At 44.1% G+C, this 19113-nt stretch overlaps 1 protein-coding gene across 1 annotated transcript in view; it reads right to left on the reverse strand.

The window, feature by feature from the left end:
• Positions 1 to 1333: 1333 nt before the first annotated feature.
• REPS2 (RALBP1 associated Eps domain containing 2) overlaps positions 1334 to 19113 on the reverse strand; it is a 169064-nt gene continuing 151284 nt past the window's right edge. Inside the window, exons 18-20 of the mRNA XM_025201098.1 lie at positions 13432 to 13577; positions 9656 to 9761; positions 1334 to 5392 (exon numbers count right to left, since the gene is read on the reverse strand). Coding sequence (XP_025056883.1) covers positions 5324 to 5392; positions 9656 to 9761; positions 13432 to 13577 — 321 coding nt within the window. The 3' untranslated portion in view covers positions 1334 to 5323. The remainder of the gene's footprint in view (positions 5393 to 9655; positions 9762 to 13431; positions 13578 to 19113) is intronic.

Here is a 19113-nt window from a genome sequence, read left to right on the forward strand (position 1 = left end):
AGCAAATACAGAATTAGCCTATGTGGTTTCTGGCTTAATTCTTATACATGGCTACACTCTGGATCTTATTTAATAATGCAATCAGTGACTACATATAGGTTACACACTTACTGTAGTCTGACCAGAAATGAATTTTGCTCTTTTTTGGCTTCTTCCATTCTCTTTGGAGATTAAGGAACTACTTGGAGCTCAAATCTCTCTGAGGAAAAATACTATTGACCTGCAAGAGGGAAAAATAGAGAGAAAATGGGTAGAGATTAACCAGCAAGAAACCCATCATCAAGAGGGAGGGGAACATGCAAACAGAATTTTCTTCATTGCAATAAATTGGTAAAATATGTTTTTTTAAACTTGTATTACTTTCGTTTTCCTTCACAAGGCACTATTTTTAAAACTGTTAAATAGATTTTTTTAAGTTATTGTGAAACATATCAATTTAAATGCAGGGAGCCAAACCAGAACTGCCTGAGGATACCTTCAAGTATCATATCATCATAAAAATTAAGGATGGAACTCATCTCAATCCATCCTGTTGCCAATGAAGAATAGCTCCCTATAGTATATTTACAAGTTCTTAATGCATTGGCCTTGTGCCTCGCATTCATTGGACGCATATTTTTGAGCCAATAAAAGATCCCCTGCCATAGCTTAATGCTATTATAATTAATTTATAACACATCACTAATTATTTCCTCTCTTAAAATGCTAATCTTTGAATAGCGGTGAATAATTCTTAGAAATCACTGTAGTTAAGAGTTGGAAAAACCCCCTATCATTTCCTGTAGCTCCTTGTCAATCAAGGGCTGACGTGAAACTATTATGGAGTATTTTGCTGACTTTGATGACACCTGTCTCAAATACTGGGACATTGAACAATTCCTTCCAGCCCAAAGGAACTTGATTTAAGTCTGAACGAGACAAGACACTATCGTTAATATAGTTTACCATTTCCATTACTCCTAGTTGTGCACTCTCAAACCACTGCATACTGTTCCTCATCCTATATTCTGTTCATAGAGGATTAAAACTGCCTCTATTTGATCCTCTTAAATATGGTAAGGGGAAGTTTTGCAGAGGAAGGGAATTCCTACCTGAAGTAAACAGGGTCACAGTTTCACTCTAAACCTTTTAATGTCTCTGACCTTCTCTGTCTCTCTCTCACACACACAGACACGCACACACTGCCTTGGCATAAAAGTGTTTTTATGATTTATGTTCAAAGGTCACCTATTTCAACCCTTTTCAAATTAATTCATAATTTTTAGCTTCTTTTCATGTCATCTGTATGTGCAAAATCCTGAACATGCAAGAAGACAGACTATTTGAAGTTATGTAAATTTTTATTTTAACATAGCACCCCATTTTACATCATGTACATTTTCCAAAATTGGATGTGCATAGTAGAGAATATTCTATCTTGCAGTCTACCACACTCACATTTTTTGCAGCTGTGAAAATAAGTCTGCTTGAATATGGAGAAATACTACACTGTAATAAGTTAAAATACAAATATAGAGTAACCTCAGTACTTTTTTAAATTTTAGATTAACAAGGTCCCAACACCATATTGTATATCAAATGGTAAATAGCAGAATAAGATGCATTATATATTTTATAGTATATTATTGTGAAGATAATTAAACAAAGAACAACATCAAAATATATAATTTCTTCTCAAATTCATTATATCATTTGGAGTATTCATGTCCTGAAAAAATAAGTTCTCACTTTAGTTGATAAAACATGTGGATCCATTATCCCTCTTTCCCATCTGGACTTTTATAACAGTAGATACTTCTTGCAACCTAAGATGTGCCTATGCTAAAGGCTAAATAACAGGCCAAGCTTGAGAAGTGATGACACTCCCCCTTCACCTCAGAAGTAGGGTAGATTAGCTACTAAGACTAGACTGAGTCCAGTACCTAAGCCAGATAAGCCTGCTTGTTCTGAGCTAAGCTGCGGCGTATCTACATTGTACTGCATCAGGAGTTAAACTCAGTTTCTACAATAGGAAAGGCTTATTTCCATATTACATCCATTTTAAAGCTTCTTGTGCAGAGTTCCAAATCCTACACACCACACAGGGGGAGTTTTGTAATGCAAGCCATTATCTTCCAGTAATGTTTAGGTAGCATGCTTTTAATGTTGAGAAGATGGGTGTACCAGTTCCTCTCACTGAAGTGGTAGGAGAGTTCACAGCATTAAAAACAGCATGTACAAATATGTTTGGATATAGCATTTCAAATTAAAACTGAAATTTCAGGGGCTACTGTTGGTCATGCTGAATTTGCTAAAGACTGAAATTTTATGTTACAACAGCAATAGTGGATCCCTCTCAAAGGAGATATTAACAGTCTCCATTGTGCCCTAATGGTACTACTAATTTAATAAACTGAGGACATTAATCTTTAAGGTCAAATGTCATAGGCAGATTGTCCTAGGATGTCCTTCCCCTGAATGGAAACCTGTTTTCTCCACCTGCTATTATGCTGTTACATTAGGCACTGGAATAAAAAGTGGCCTAATCTTCAAAAGGGATAAATGCTACCAGTAGTTGCAAATGTTTTGATGCCAGCTCAGTAAATTGCTGTTTGTTAAAACCAAACTTTTCACAGCAACATATCGGTTTTGACTATGCTTTATGAGGTTCAGGATGGAATATCTTGTCTAAATGAGCACCAGAGCACAAAACAAATTCTCTTTCTCTTCCCTCAAACAGCCATTTATCCAGTAGTAAAGACATTCTCCGAGATGTGGGAGAGTTAAGTTCCATGGCCTCTTCCACATGATTCTCTCTAGCCCAGTGACTATTTATACACATCTGCTCCAGTAAGTGAAATCTAGAGATGGACACTACAGATTGGTGATGAGACTATGCGCCTGGGATATGGGAGAGTCAGGTTTAAATCTCTGTTCTGAATCAGTCTCTCTCAACTTCTTCCAGTGCATGTTTTTCACTTCGTTTAAATATTATTCGATTAGAGAAAGACAGCATTTGAGAGAGAACAGCTCTGTAGTCTGGCAGTTAGGGCACTCATCTGGGACAACCGGATTCTAGCAGCTGCTCCAGATCAGAACAGGGATTTGAAATTGGCTTTTCCCCATCCTAACTCATTGACATGGGACTATTGGCTATCCTGGAGTTAGTGTCTCCCATTTTAGCCAAAATTCCCTCCTGGACTTGAGCAATCTTCCCAAGATAAGTTTAATCAAAATAGATCTTCCCAGAAAAAGTTTCCATCTCAAGAAATCAGCATTTTCTGACAGGAAAAACAAAAAAGTTTTATCAAAAAGCTTCCAAGCAGCTCTACTTAGGAGTGCAAGTCTTACTGAATGAAATGTAGACAATTTTGAATTTTTTTCCAGGATTCTCATAGACGATTAATGGAGATTAAGATTAATTTGTGATTTTACTTCCTTTTCTCACTGCCCAGAACAACTTCCTAACTCAAACTGTGAAGCATTAACACAAAGCAACACAAAAATCACAAAAGGTGGTTATTTGTTGTAGATGCAAACAAAAGTCAGTGAGCTGGGGAGTGATGTATTACAAAAACACACGCTTTCTCAGTTAACCTTATTCTTCAAATGCTTGCCCCTCCCTACCTTTGGAATAAAGTTTTATCTACTCTTGATCTATATAAATTTCAGCCAAAGCGCTCCATTTAGTCACCATGCCAACTTTAAACATTTACATTGATGTCATTCTTATTTTACATCTTGATAAAGCTTTTGGTTGTTCTCATATCCCACTGCAGCTTTTTCACATTTATCCATTTCACACTATATCCTGACAGAAGACTGGCTAGTTATTTCTAACCTGCCCCCCCTGGGGCCAACCCATAGCTAGATGGATAAAGTATCACAAATAATGAAAGAAAATCAATGCACAGCTTTCCCAAACTCAATGCATATACTATACTTCATTTATGTCATTGAACAGAAGGATGTGAAATGCACTAAATACAAGATTGAGTGGGGAAGGAGAGAGAAACATTCATGCAATAGTCTCTTGTAAGAAAGCATACATCAAGCCTATGAAACGAGTCAGGATGATTTTCTAACTTCAAAAATTATATGTAATAAGAGAACTGGTCCAAGAAATAAAGAATAGTTAGAAAGCTCCTGTTGCCAGAAAGGCTTACAGAGAATTTAGTCCAATAAAAACTGAAGTATATGGAAAGACTTCCATAGACTTCAAATATCAGAGTCCAATCCAGGACCAAAGCACTGGAACCTTTAGCTCTCTATCTGGGGATGGAAATGGGCTAAGAAGCTTTGATCACTGCAGGAGCATCTCCTATAGCCCCTTGTAAGATTCATTTATTTGTTTAAAATCATTAAAAAACTTACTTACAGCATATAGATAATTTTATTTACCCTGGAAACACGTCTAGTTTGGGTTCTTAACAAAATGCAACATAGGCCAATGCAAACAAACATAAGAAAATCTCTAATATATAGTTTGTTTTAACTTCCATTGATAAAGTTACAATGTTGATTTAGAAACTTCCCCTCCTCTCCCAACACATACACCCCACACCAACACACCCCTGCTCATTTTGAACCTTTCCTGCTGTCTAGAGCTCAGAAATGAAGGGTTTTTTACATTTCCAAAATCAGCAAGTCTCAACAGTTTTTACTTCTTGAAAGTGCCCTTTACATGCTTTTTATCTTATAAAATACAAATGCTATAACATTAATAAACATGAAAAAATGAATCTTAAATGGCACTACAAAAGATAATTATCTGATGTGATCGTGGTTATGGACTCCATATGTATAATCTTTTTCATTCTCTCTTGTGTTTTACCAGCACAGACAATCTGCCAGGGTATAAACCTCTTTGAATCAGAAACATCCAAGAAACCATTTCAGAAAATGAACTTTGAATATAAACAAGAGTTCTGAAAGCATGTAACCATGAATCATTTTTTCCCCAGGAATGCAAATAAATCAGGAATTCTTTAAATAAATACAATACTGATCATTTCAGAGTTTAGACAATTTGGTGGTAATGTGCATTCTGTAACATCTGGAAGGAATCCATGGGGGAAAAAGGACCAGTGGGGAAAAAACTTCCACTTTTTAGACATTCCCTACTGTATGACATTCATTTCATGTACCGCCTTCATTTGTGAAGAAAAACGTGCATAGTGGTAGGCAAAAGAAACCCAATGTTTTATTTTGCCCTCAGCCATTGCCTAACTGAAAACTTTACATAAATAATAAAGTCAGAAGATTCTTGGCATGTAGACTCAGTTATCACCACTGAATAAAGGTGATATAGTCAAAGTGCTGAAGGTGCTGAATAAAGTGCTGGTCATAAAACAGTTACAGGACGAAGCTGCTCCAGCTGAGTTTCTAATGCTATTCGTTCCTTGTGAACTTCCTGCAGCATGGGAAAAAAGAGAAATGTTGTAATTTTTGCAACACCCGCATATACAATCCTGAAATATTAAAAAGTAGTTTGGTAAGCTGTTCACATTTAGTAGAGATCTCAAGTTTATACCGCTTACATACTGCTTCATGTGGTTTCAAAGCAGTGCATGAACAACAGATAATGAGGCCCCACAACAGCCAAATGATGGAAATAGTATTATTCCATTTTTTAGAGAGGCAAGCTGGAACAGAGGTCAAGTGACTTGTTCAAGGTGACCAGGAATAGGGAGGATGGGCCAGTGGCCAGGGATTTAATAATGCTGAAAGAAATCTGGGTTTTGCTCTGCTGTTCCTGAGAAATCTTATTTCAAAATTTGATTTCACTCCAATTTAGAACAAATCCAAGTTTCTCAAAATTTCCTGCAAAAAGGAAATGACAGAAAAAATATTTAATTACAGAAATCACCACTATAGGGTGTTTACAAAACAACAAGTGTCTGAGGGCCAGGACAAGAGAAAGCTGCAACAAAACTGATGGGCATATGAATTTCTGCCGGCAGCTGCTTGGGCTTATAGAGTTTCCCCAGCATAAAAATTGCTTCGGGGCTGAGGATTGCATGGTCTCTAGACTCCCAAGGCCCAGCTGGCTCCCACACCCTCATTTGGAAATTGGGTGACATGGGAAGCAATCTTGCTCAAGTGAAGTATGGACCCTTGCCTGACTAACAGGGCTGCCCCAAATACACTACCAAGAATGCCTGTGCTCTGCAGCGTTCCAATAGCAAACCAGGAGGCCTCCACTGGAAATCTGCCTGTGATTTGATGAAAGCTCATTGAGCATTTCAGATTCCATGAACAGGCAAAATCCTGCTCTCCGAAAATGTCCAACCAATTCTAGGACCTGGGAGACATGGGTTCAAGTCCATTCTCCATCACAGATGTCTTGTGTAACCCTGGGCAAGTTGCTTATTTCCTCTTTGCCTCAGTTCCCCACCTGTTAAGTGGGCATAGCCCTATTTGTGTAAATAAGTCCATTACACATTGTGAAGTGTGCAGATACCATGGCAAAAGAAGTCCTGAAATACACAGACAACCTAATTGAGCCAGTGTGCTGCTACTAAAATTTATCTGTATAGCACATCCCTGTACTTATTCTACCTGGTCGAACTGTTTCTTTAAATCCTGCTATGAAGGATTCTCATGCCCTACTGGCTCTGTGGGACAAATGAGGGGTGAAGGGCTGGTCCATGGGCCAGATTGAACCCTGTGTACCAGGACTGGGCCCCAGGGCCTTGTGCTGACTCCACCTGCTGGGATCAGGCCCAGGCGGCTCATGCTGTATCCACCCACTGGGAATGGGTCCTGGGGGCTGCGTACTAGGGCTGCGCGAAACAGCACTGTTTCATTTCGACTCCTGTTTTGCTGTTTCGACAGGACAGTGTTTCATTTCGAATTTCGTTTCGAAGCACTGTTCCGTTTTGTTGAAACTGTTTTGACACTGGTTCGACATTTCGCCCATAGACTATAATGGGGAAGAACAAAACTGCTTATAACTTTGTCATTTTTTGGAAGATTTGGATGAAAATAGCAGGGATGGTAGCTCCTTCTGAGAGCATGAAGTCTGCTAAGTTTCAAAGAGATAGGTGTAAGGGTTTCTAGGAAACTGCACCTCAATCTGCTGACAAGCAAAACTTGCAGGGTGAAAACTAGGCCTGCGCAAAGCGGTTAGTATTCTCTTCAGATTCAGATTCAGCCGATTTGGGGGACAGTGATTTGACTGGGAGATTCAAATCATTGTCCCGATTTGATTCGGCTGCTGCTGAATCTCCAAATCAGCCAAGCCAGGCCCATCCCCTGCCCCTCTCCCACCCCGGCAATGGCTGCCCCAGCTCTCGGCACCTGGAAAAAGAAAGCTCCAGCTCAGCGGGTGTTGCCCAGGTGATCCCTGCTCCCCCCCCCCACTGCATGGGGGGCTCTGCATGAGTCCCTCGATCCTCCCCTCACTCCCCCAGCCCCCCCACGGGAGCCCCGCCTAGGGCCAGCTCCAGCCCTTTAAGAAAAAAAACCCGAAAACCCCCCAGACTCACCGCTTCTGCCAGCGGGGGGCAGTCCCCACTGCCCTGCGCCACATGGGGGGCTCTGCATAAGCCCCCCAAAGCCCCGAGGCCACACCAGAAGCGGTGAGTCCCGGGGCTTTTCTTGGCTTCTGTTTTTTCTTAAAGAGCTGGAGCTAGCCAGGCAGGGCACCCATTGGGGGCTGAGGGAGTGAGTGGGTGTGTCGAGGGGTCATAGCAGAGCCCCCCATGCAGTGGGGGCCAACGGAGATTGCCCCCCACCTGGCAGCATCTGGTGAGCACTGGGGCTTTTTTTTTAAATATTGCGCTGGGGCAGGCAGGGCAGCCATAGGGAGGCTGGGGGAGCGGGTGGGGGTCAGATGGGGCTGGGAGCAGCAGGGCTGGCAGGGTCCCCTCCCCCGCCCCTAGTACTTACCAGCTCCCTGCTGCAGTCACCAGGGACTGCCCAAATTATTAAAGCTCTCTGAATCTTTTGACAAGATTTGGAGAGCTTTGAATCGATTAGGACCTTTAAATTGGTCCCCTGACTCGATTCGGATTCAGAGATTAGGCCACCAAATTGGGCTGAATCTCCTCCAAATCGAATCACCAATCAAGGCTTCACACAGCCCTAGTGAAAACCGCAGGTATGGTAGCCCCTGCTGAGGCCATGAAGCCTGCCAGCTTTCAAGGAGATAGCTGCAGGGATTTCTAGCAAACTGCACCTCAAGCTGCTGACAAGCAAAACTCGTGACATGTGTGACTGAGTGTGTGTGTTTAGGTGCGCCCTCACTGGCACTGGGGCCTCTACACAACATGGCAGTGTGCTCCAATGAGGTCTCCTCCTCCCCTACAGCCTTAGTCTAGTCCACCACTTTAAATAACAACAGGTAACTTAGTAAGCAGCACAGTAGCACCAGCAGCATCTCAGGCAGCCAAACCGTCACAGTCAATATGAGAGCAGTCCTTCCCCCCTCCTCCCCCTCCCTTTCCTAACTTTCTGTTTCCCTGCAGGCAAGCCCTGCTTCAGCTTTGAACCTCGAAACATTTCAAAACTTTGAAAGGTTTTGACTGCACTCATTTTGTTTTGTTGCTGTTTTGAGCTTGAAATGAGTCGAAACAGCATTAAAACAAAACAGCTGGTGAAATTTTGCACAGCTCTACTGTGTACCACCTCTACTGTGTACCACCAGGACCAGGCTCTGGGTGCCATCTCTACCTGGCCCCACACACCAGAACCAGGCTCCAGGACCCCAGGCCATCCACCCAGCCCATATGCCAGCATCAGGCCCAGCACCATCCTGCATGTCCAATCCAGCTTCCCATGATCCTGTGGAGAGCCCCACAGGCCAGAATATATGGCATCAGGGGCTGGATGTGGCCCACAGGCTGGGAGTTGAGCACCCCTGTGCTACATAATTCAGAAGTGGTAGATTTGATAAGCTTCTCTATGCAGTCATACTTTAGTCCTGACGGAAAGAAGGTGGTGTGACATGGGATGTTGAATGGGGTGGGCTGAGTCATAAAAAGTGGAAATGCACAGAACAGGAATATCTAAGGATTAAAGTGTATGCACTACTAGCCGGTGATCTGTGCATTGAACAACTGAACTTTGAAGACAACTAAAGAACACATTTCATCAAAAGAAAGAATGGGTTCCTGTCCTGCAGGAGGAGACAGCATTCAGTTATCTAGAAGAATGTGAAATACAAGAATTATCCTTGCAGTCAACATAGCCCTTTGCACTTAGGTGACACACATTCCGAGAAAAATTGCTCACCCCTACATGTACAGTAGGGCTGCCCAACTTGTGGTCCATGGCTGCATCCAACCCCCAAAGAGTTCTTAGACCTCATGACCACAGACTCCCAGTTTAGGCACCGCTCCCCACTACTCTCTCCACTGCTCTCCTACTGTTGGAGACTCCACTCTCCCCCTTCCTTCTCCAGCTTCCACTGCCTGCTCCTGACACTGATGGCAGGGAGAGTGTGCAGTCCACAGGGCTGAGGGAGCCTGCAGCTGGAGCATTAGGGGCCTCCAGAGACCCCATGTGGCATGGCATGATACAGCAAGGGGCCCAAATAGCATGGCGTAGAGACAACTGCGTGGTGCAGCAGAGCAAGTGGGGGACCCTTGCAGTAGAGATCTTTGCCAGACGAGGAAGAAGTAGAGATCTTTGCCAGGGTGAATCTCATTGTGATTTTCAGTGTATTCCTCACCTTCAGTTGCTGCTGGAGTTCACTGTTCAACCTGGCTAGCACGGCATTGGCTTCTTTGTTTTTACGAATGGCAGTCTGAATAGCTCTCTTCTGCTTGGAAGACTGTCTGCCAGAGAGATGAATAAAAATTTCAATTAAAAGAACTTCCACAGTGTCTGATCCTAGAAGGACAGACACCTCTTTATTTCCATAGGCTTTAATGCTGAAGCTGCCCAAAAGGAAAAAGTACAAACCTTAAACTGGAAAGGAAAATACTTAAAAGGAATACTTAAAAGGAAAATACTTAAAAGGAAAATATAATATATAAAAAAGAGATGACCGAATCAGGCAGTTTATTCAAAAGTAAAATAGTCTCATTTGTTAATCCAAACAATAAATACATGTTCAGCCATTTCAGTTGTTTTATTTTTACTATTTTTATTGTATTATTTTAAGAACCAGCATTACAAAACTGTATTTATTGCACTACCTTTGGTATAATTGTTTTCAAACATTTAACAGGCAAGACTCATTAATGTGTAATGGAAAATATTAAGAAAATTCTATGTAGAACCAAATTTATAGGGTTTTTTTAGCATTTTTATTCATTATTATTATTTAGGATGTCTGTATGGAAATATAGCCTTTGCCTTTACATATGTAACTGCTTCTGCTGCTTTTTCTTTACTTGACAAATTAATCTTTCATTTTGCATATCACTCATTTCCACCACCCCTAAATTATGACTCAAAGAGAAACAGGACTTCAGGTGGATGAATTATGGACATTATTGATCAGCCTAGCTGCTTAAGAAAACAAAGATTAGTTTAAATGTAAATATTGCAAGTAATAATAATAAAGGGAAATATGTAAAACATTGGGTAGATAAGCAGACTTGTTTCTAAATAGATTTTAATTTTAAAGTTCTACATGAGGTGTCATCAGCTCATTGGAATCTAAGACAGATGCATTATTTAAATAGGCATATAAATGGCACAGTTGAAAAAAGTTCTCTCTCTAAACAGAACTCAGAGCAGTGATCTTTGCAACAAAACCTCCATCACAGAATTAGCTGGTCCTTATTATTTTCCACTAAATTGACACTTATTGCCAGTTTGTTTTACTGCATTTTTCTTCAAACCACTCTTTATATGCTATGGTTAAAAAAAAAATCAAAGATAAAAATGCATGTATATCTGTATTTGCTCATTTAAGTATTTTGGGAAAGCTGCAACATCTACTAAGATAGGGTTAACACGTCCTGAAATTTTCTACTGAACCCCTACAGATTCCAATAATTAGTGTTTCCAAGAATGGGATCAATAATAATACAAACCCAAGTGAGAAGGTGGGAAAAGGCCTGTTCTCTTCCACATTCATTTTCTGAAGTAAAGTAGAAGGCAGGGTAGATTTATACCTTATAGGCTAACCAAAGTAGATATAGATAATATAGCAAACATACAGCCATGCCTCATTCAAATCCCTCTCTAGGGTCATTTTTAACCAGCCAATCATGCACTTTAATCTTGAGCTGAAACCAGAGCAGTTAAGAGTCATCCCTTATTTTGTTCCAATACATGTACAAACAAAGTATTTACAAGCAGCATAAATCTGTGCAACTTAAGCAGAAAATAAGAAGATACAATATGGCTCCTAGGATGGCCTGAAGCTAGGATGGCTTCTGGAATGAAGCACATAAGATCCTTCGCTTCTGGCAACTTCAATATCTGTAGTTTGTTGATTCTAGCCCTGTTAGAGCTCATGGCAGCTGTATGATGAATGCAGGCACCTTATGACAGAACTGATAACAAGGTTGCATTCTTTCCTTTTGGATCCAGGGTGCTCAAATCCAGAGCATGGAGCCATGTCATCTGGCCCATGGAGACCCCCATGAGTCAAAAAACTTAGCAGTAGGGAATGGTAGAAGCTCCATGCACCTGGATACATCCTCACTCGGGCCATTGCCCATGCAACAGTCAGGCTGACCTGTCCCCTGCATGTCCAGATCAAGCTGGGCTGCTCCCCCCTCCCCACATGAAGTGGCCAACCTGCAGGTCTGGATTGGGGCTGAGCTGCTTCCCCCTTCTCCCCCACCTCTGGATTGGGGCTGTTCCAGGCCCTCCGATGCATCTGGATCAGGAAGGGGACCAGAAAGCTTCCCTACCTCCCATGTATCCAGATTGGGGCTGATCGACCCAGCCCCTCCTCCCTCCAGCACATCCAGATCAGGGCCACTCTGCCCCATACCCCTCTCCCTGGGTGTGTGCGGATTGGAGCCGCCTTGCTATGCCAGGGGCCACCCTGCCTCATCCCCGCCTAGTACGTCTGGATCGGGATTGGGAATGAGCTGCTTTGTCCCCCTGCTCACATGTCTGAAATGGGGCCACTCTGGCCCACCCCGGCCCCAAGCAAATGGACCAAGATCAGACTGCGCACCTCACCCCTCCACCCCCCCAAGCCAGATACGGCCCATCAAGCCAGATCCAGGCAACGGAAGGACCAGGCACCACCCATCTGGACCATGGGGTGAAAAGGTTGGGCACCACCATTTTGGATGGATATAGGTGTAGACATAAAACATATATAATAATTAGGGGTCTGTGTGAATCACAGAGAAACTAAACAATTTTTGCAGGCTGGTCATGGCATAAATAGCAAATTATGTGGATATTTCCTGGATGTGCTCCAGTGGCCACACCCCTCAGCACTGATTGGCCCAGAGGCCCCAGCAGGGGGAGGAGGGACAAGGAAACAGCTGCCATCTTGTCTACTACCTTTTGTGCTGCCCCACTAGCTGGCACTTTTCCCCCACAGGTGAGCTGCGAGGCTGGACTGTAGCAGCAGTGAGGACCACTAGCTCCCACTGGGGAGCCAACATTTTATTTATTTATTTTTTAATTGCTTTCGCAGACAATCCTAGATTATGAGGTTTCCACAAAATCCACAGAATCACAAACTGAGTAGACCCTAAATTATAATCATACTCTAATCAACATCTCCTTCTGGCTGAGAGCAGAGCCTTCTGCTGCTCCTGTTAGGCTTGAAGATCTGTTTCTACAATGCAGCCTTTCTAATATGGTCCCAGAATCCCTTGGTGGAATACTTTTTTTCACTCAGTGGCCACTGTTTGATAGCGTGGAAGACTATGTACAAATCTGCACATAACCAAATATAAGGACATTTTCTACTTCTGCATCATCCTTGTATACCACCATGATGAAGAACATGCAACAGGTGATGCAGCAAAGTGACTTATAGTGCCTGGATTGCAGAGAGGTTCTTAGTTTGACTGGTTGGGTCAGTTAATTTTTGCATTCCTAAATTATGGTTGAGGCTGCAGTGGAGAAAACTATGGGTCATTTTTGTTTTTTTAATTACCTACCACAACTGCAAATTTGTGATCAGTGAGAGTGCTCAGTATTGTGAATGCCAGGAAAACTATGTGTGCGCCAGGTGTTTGGACTTTAAATGTTCCTTAGTGAACAGAACTGTCACCTTATTTCAGTGATGAGGCCAAAGTGATTAAGAAATGTTTCCATCACCCTGTGGTAGTAGGCAAATGGCAGCTCTTCTGATGTGACCCACATGTTTACTGGGTACAGAAGTGGGATCACCAAGTGCTTTCTGAAGAGGCCACCACCAATTAGCCATCAGAAGTTAACAACTGACCTGGCCCCCATTTGAAATGGCAATCTAGAGCTGAGGGAGAGAGAGAGAGAGGCAAAAAACCCAAACACAGGCCAAGTCATATCTCATGATGCAGCTTGGTATGTTTGGTTTTTAGATGTGCTATTTACTTTTGGACTGGGTGGTGGGACTTGACAGCAGGCAAGGAAGATGTCACACTTATAGTGGGAGAAAGCTCCTGGTTCTCCAACATCTGATTTTCAGGGCGAAATTTCCTGCGGATTGGTTTGGTTGGTGGCTGAGTAAGCAGAATCTCCTTTGGGAAAAAAAACAGACAAATATCAAGTCAGTCCTTCCATAACTAAGACTGTGCAACTATATGCTAAAATGATGACTCAGGGTAAGAAAAGATCATAGTTATTGAATAATCAGGATACTACATTTGCTGAAGGCTATATTTCCATGTTGTCTGTCTGTGTGTTCTACTTTCATCCTTCAATTGTCTTCCAGCGTTTCTTCATGCCTTAATGTGAATTCTATGAGTCCTCTGTGTGTGTGTGTGTGTGTGCACGTGCGCGCGCATGTGCGCACGTGTGCAAGTACCATATACAAAGGAGATTTGACTCCAACTGAGACCTTTGAGCATTAAAAACAGAACAGAACAAAATTTTTAAAAAATTACACTCTTTGTAAAGGAAATGTTATGTACCTAAGCCATAATCATGATCAATAAGAATTCAAACGATACTACCTCTTGAATTTCTCAGGAATGACATGGTATGGAGCAGCGACCTATGCTGACTCTCTACATAAAGACTCTGAAGTATTTATCTGCTGTTTGCTCTTATTACTACAGTATCTGAATTCTGTAAAAATAATTAATAAATTTAACCTCTCAATACCTGAGAAAAATAACTACTGGTTTCCTCACTTTGTAGGTCAGGAACAGAGGCTGAGAGCATGCCTCAGCCACAAAACCAGCCTTTTTCTATCCTGGGATGAAATTTACAGAAAAAAACCCTCCTCTTTTAGGAGGAAGCTCTGAAACTGGCTTAAAATGACCTGCTTGTAAATCATAATTACAGAATGCATGCATGTGAGGCTAGTAGTTTGTCTTGGTGACTGGCATAAAAAGGACATGGCTTGGGTCATGCATTAAAAAAACAAAACCAAACCAAGAGGCTTGAGTTCATAATAGAAAATGCCAAAACTGATAATTTCAAAGCCAAAATAACCTTTATTTCACAAGAAAAAACATGTTTTCAGATTTGAAACTTTATAGCAACACACTTGCATGCTCTTATACTCAGTGGTATGGTTCATTTGTAGATCTCAAAGTGTTTTAAAGAGAAATGCCCATTTCAGGAAAGAGCTTATGGCACAAAAAGGAGAAAGGATTTGATTAAGGGCATATGTAGACGAAACAGGGGCCCTGCATCGAAGTGGTGGGTTTTAAAAAACACCGCTTCAATTTAGGGCTGATTAAACCCCTGTGTCATGCACACACCCCACTGACTTACCTGCCTCTCCGGCAGGGAGGGGAGGATGAGCTGCCAGCGGGCGGAGCGGTCCCTGGGCTGGGGGGTGGGTGGGAGGAGGCTGGTGTTTCCCTCTGCAGCAGCTGCACTCCCCCACAGGCAACACCCGCCTCGAGGCACCCAGCTTGGGCGGTCTCAGGGGGCATGGCAGCTGTGGAGGGAAGCACCAGGCCCCCATGCAGCTCAGGCAGGCAGGCTCCAGGGAGGGGAAAAAAAGATCAGGTTCACTGCTTTTCTTGGGCAGAGCCTGCTTTCCCAGGCTGCTGTCAGGCTGCCTGCAGGGCTTCCTGCAGAGCTGTGGAGCTGGAGCCCAGTACTTCGCTCTGTGGCTGTAGGGGCAGCAAACTAAAACTAAACAGTTTGCTGCGCCCCAAGTCATTTAAGGCTCATTACGCCGCTGAATTTCCCACAGCAGCTGGAACTAATGTGCAACATGCTGCCGAGGCGTTCAAATGCCAACACTATTAAAGCAGTGCAAAAGCATTTATATCGTTTTAAAATGTCATGCACACATGCCTCTTGTTTTGTCTACACAAGGCCTAAGGTTTCAAGGTACATTCCATAGCCAGGAACAGAACCTGGCAATAGGCAGTATCACCATCTACTGTCCTATGCTCCAGGCAAGGCTACCTTCCTTACTGCATTCTGTGAACCTATTAACACAATATTAAGCAGGATAGAATGTTTTTAAATCAACCAGTAAATTGCACAAAAAGTTACATTATATAATTTGAGTCATCAGAACTGATTATATGAGTGTTTTCCAATACAAATAAGACAAATAACATGGTTAATAGTTTAGAGTGAAGGACTTTCCAACATTAACAAATCCCAAACAGTTCCATGGCTACTTTAAAAATAATTTCAATGAATTACAGGATCTATCCATTACACTCCCCTGGGACGCCAGAACATTAGCCTTAAACATGTGGAATATGACACCCAAATTCATACTACGCTATACAATGAATGGATTCGCTGCACAAAAAACGTACCCGTAGGCTTAGACAGATAACATCTAGCCACCAAATCTTCACATAATATTTACTACTCTAAAAAACAGACATTTTCTGACTGTGCTCCGTTCATCTCTTTGTCTCGGACGGCCAGGGCCGACTCGAGTTACGCTCGTACGTCAGGGCGGGCTGGTGAATGGAGAGGCAGACACAACTTATTGGTTGCAAAAAACTTTACTCACGCCGCTTGCAATCACGACGCAGGTGGTCCGGTCGTCTGAACAACCACACGAGTTGTTCCAGCTGGCGGGGCCCAAGCCAGTTAATCCGTCCGCAATTCGAAGCCGGCGGGGAAAGGGGTACGTCGGGGTTGCGCTCGGTGACGGGAAGAAAGATCAATAGGTGATCAGTCTATCGATCAGCAGCCGCAAGTCAGATAACTTCAGAGGCACTCTGCAGCGTGCTCAAAGCTCTTCGACTTGGGCGGAAGTCGCGCGGAACCTTAAACGGCCAGCGGGCCAATTACTAGCCGCCACGTGTGAATAATTTAGCACTGGCCAATAGCGGGGCACAAATTCGCATCCGAATAGCGGGAACTCTCTGCACCGTGCACTTCTGTGCTGCAAAGAAGAAATGCATCCTGCAAAGGAAACTGCAAATTGGCGGGAACTCTCCTGCACGCAGGCTCTTAATTGCAGCAGAACACTCTGCCGTGCAAAGGAGCTCTCATGTGGCCAGGAAATTCCATAGTGCCGAGGCACAAAAAATCACTGGGTTGTGACATGCCCCCTTGCCGACGGCACAACTGGAATTTCAGACACATGAGCACATCCCAAGGCTTTCCTGCTTCGGGATGCACTGACCTGGCAAAGCCTCAACAACCACTATATAACACAACTTAACAGACCGGTCTTCTCAACAAACCACAAAACACAATAACTTTAAACATACAACAACAACCGCTGATCACCATCCGACTGGAGAACATCCGCTTGGGACCTTCCTCGTCTAGTAGTTGGTCTGTCCTCTCCTATAACAGACAATGTCAATAAAACACCTAATAAAATGAGAGAAAACAATGTCACAGCAAGTCCTGAGCAAACAGACGTCCTTCGTCTCAGTGTCTCCTTTATCATCATCACTCTATGGGTTCGAATGAACTGCAATCTGGTAATCAGGCCGTTGTGGGTTATCGCTTCTGTTGGGGCTAAACCTGTAGGAAAAGAAAACAACAACAAAACAAAACAAGAGAGAATCACAATTGGATTTATGGTAAGGACACTGGGTGAACGCCAGAACGGCGAGCCATCCAGCCGCGACGAACTACGATAGGAGGACGATCGGGTTTCTCCCCCAGTTGGACAGAATAGGCATCAGGATACCGTCCTGACCGTTGGACCGCTCCCCCGTGAACTCGCGGGTGAGACCGATGAGGGTGAGGCATCAAGATCCACACCAACTCCTCCGGCTGGAACCTGAGCCTCCAAGGTGGAGGCCTCCGGACACCGGCCTCATCCCATAAAGGCCTAGACGTGTTCAGCGAGATAAGGACATCACGATTTAACCTGGTCCAGTTTTTAAACGTTCCTCTTCCCCTGAGACGAAGCCGCTCCCTATACAGGCCCACGCGTCCCTCCACAACGCCGCCGGACCGCGGGTGGCACGGCAGATTAAGATGCCATACCACGCTGTGAAGACGAGCAAATCTGTCCAGAGCATCGGAGTCGAACGGGGGTCCCCCGCCAGACCGAATCCCGTGAGGTGGCCGCCAGGTGGCAAACACAGCAGTCAAGTCCGCAATCACCGCAGTGGCGTTGCTCTTCCGCAAGGGAACGACCTGCAACTGTCCTGCTCCCAAGTCCACAACAACCAGTCCTTTGTTTGGGGGTCTAGACCCCGGGAGGGGTCCCAGCAGATCCAACCGCCAAACTCCTCCCGCCCGAAACTGCGAAGAGATGAAAGCTCCGATTTGACGCCCGGTTTCATGACACTTCTCTCTAGCACAGATTTCACAAGCCTGAGCCACCCCTTCCCAATCACGCCGAGCCCCGCATGAAGCTGGCTAATGGTTTGGGACCAACGCTGGTGGCAAACTCGTGGTCCCAGGTGACCCCAACTCTCGCGAAGCCACGCAAGAAACGGATCTACCCCAGGATCGGAGGTAGACGTGACAGGCAAGACCACGTCAGTCCGGAATGGATCTTCCAGAAGCCCGTCAATGACCTGATGTACTGGATCAGTATCCGGACGGTGGGACTCAGTGTGCCTGACCAACAGGAGGCGTACAAATCCAGTCAACATCCTCCAGATGTCTTGCCAATCACCCAAACTTTCGGTGGGAAAGGCTGCACCGGCAAGAACCCCGTAGATATACTGCGAGTCAATGGCAATGACCGGAACAGGGAGCGTATCGTCATGATGTATCAGACAATGCTCCAGTACCTCTAGGAACCCCAACAGTCCACATCCTTGGGACGAATCACCATCCGGATCAGCCTGGAACACTTCTCTATCGTGACAAGCCCTGCAATAGCATCCACAGCCTCCTTCATGTCGGGAGGTTCCATCCGAGGCCATCCACGCCGGTGCAGAAGCTCCACACAGTGTAGGAACCCCCTCCCCATCCTCTGGGCCCGGATCAGGTACCGCGTCCTCCAATCTCCAGCAATGCCAATTATAATGGTGGGCAAGCACCAGCGTATTCCAAGTCTTAGACTCACCCTGAAAATGCGGGTTGATTCCTCCCGCATCCAGCAAGGGTAACAATGTGGCACCAGGAGCGCGCAACGTCCCATGCCCCCTTGCCAATGGCTCCACCAGTTGTTCGGCTAGGAGAATCTTTCCTACGGTCCCATATCGATGTTGTGCCGCTTGAAGGGTGTCATGGGCCGTGTATACTAGTTTGTCATGAGGATTGTGCACGACAGCCCACACGTGATTCGTGGTGAACCCAAGGGTTACGGCCAGTGACTCACCCAGATCGATGGCATGGAGCTGTGTATCTTTAACCGTGATTAGCAAATGAAGCAAATTTTGTTGATCTTTTTCCATCCAAGGCGTGGACTTTCGAGATTTATCACGGATCTGCAGCTGTAATTTAGTGAGGAGTGCCAAATCACTGGGTTCAACATAATGCCGGTATCAATTCAAATGGCCCAAAAGCTGTTGGAAGTGCCTCTTAGTGACAGGGTGAAATGTTTTCAACGGATCTATGTCAAGATCTTCATGCGAAACTCCGTGGCGGATGGAACCGATGAATCAAGTACCCAGGAAAGTAATGTCATCTACAGGATTCAAACACGACTTTTCCTTGTTGACTGTCCATCCCTCACTCTGGAAGTGAGCGACCAGTTGGTTA

The sequence above is a fragment of the Alligator sinensis genome, unplaced genomic scaffold (genome assembly GCF_000455745.1).
Source record: "Alligator sinensis unplaced genomic scaffold, ASM45574v1 scaffold583_1, whole genome shotgun sequence".
In the NCBI taxonomy this organism is placed as follows: domain Eukaryota; kingdom Metazoa; phylum Chordata; order Crocodylia; family Alligatoridae; genus Alligator; species Alligator sinensis.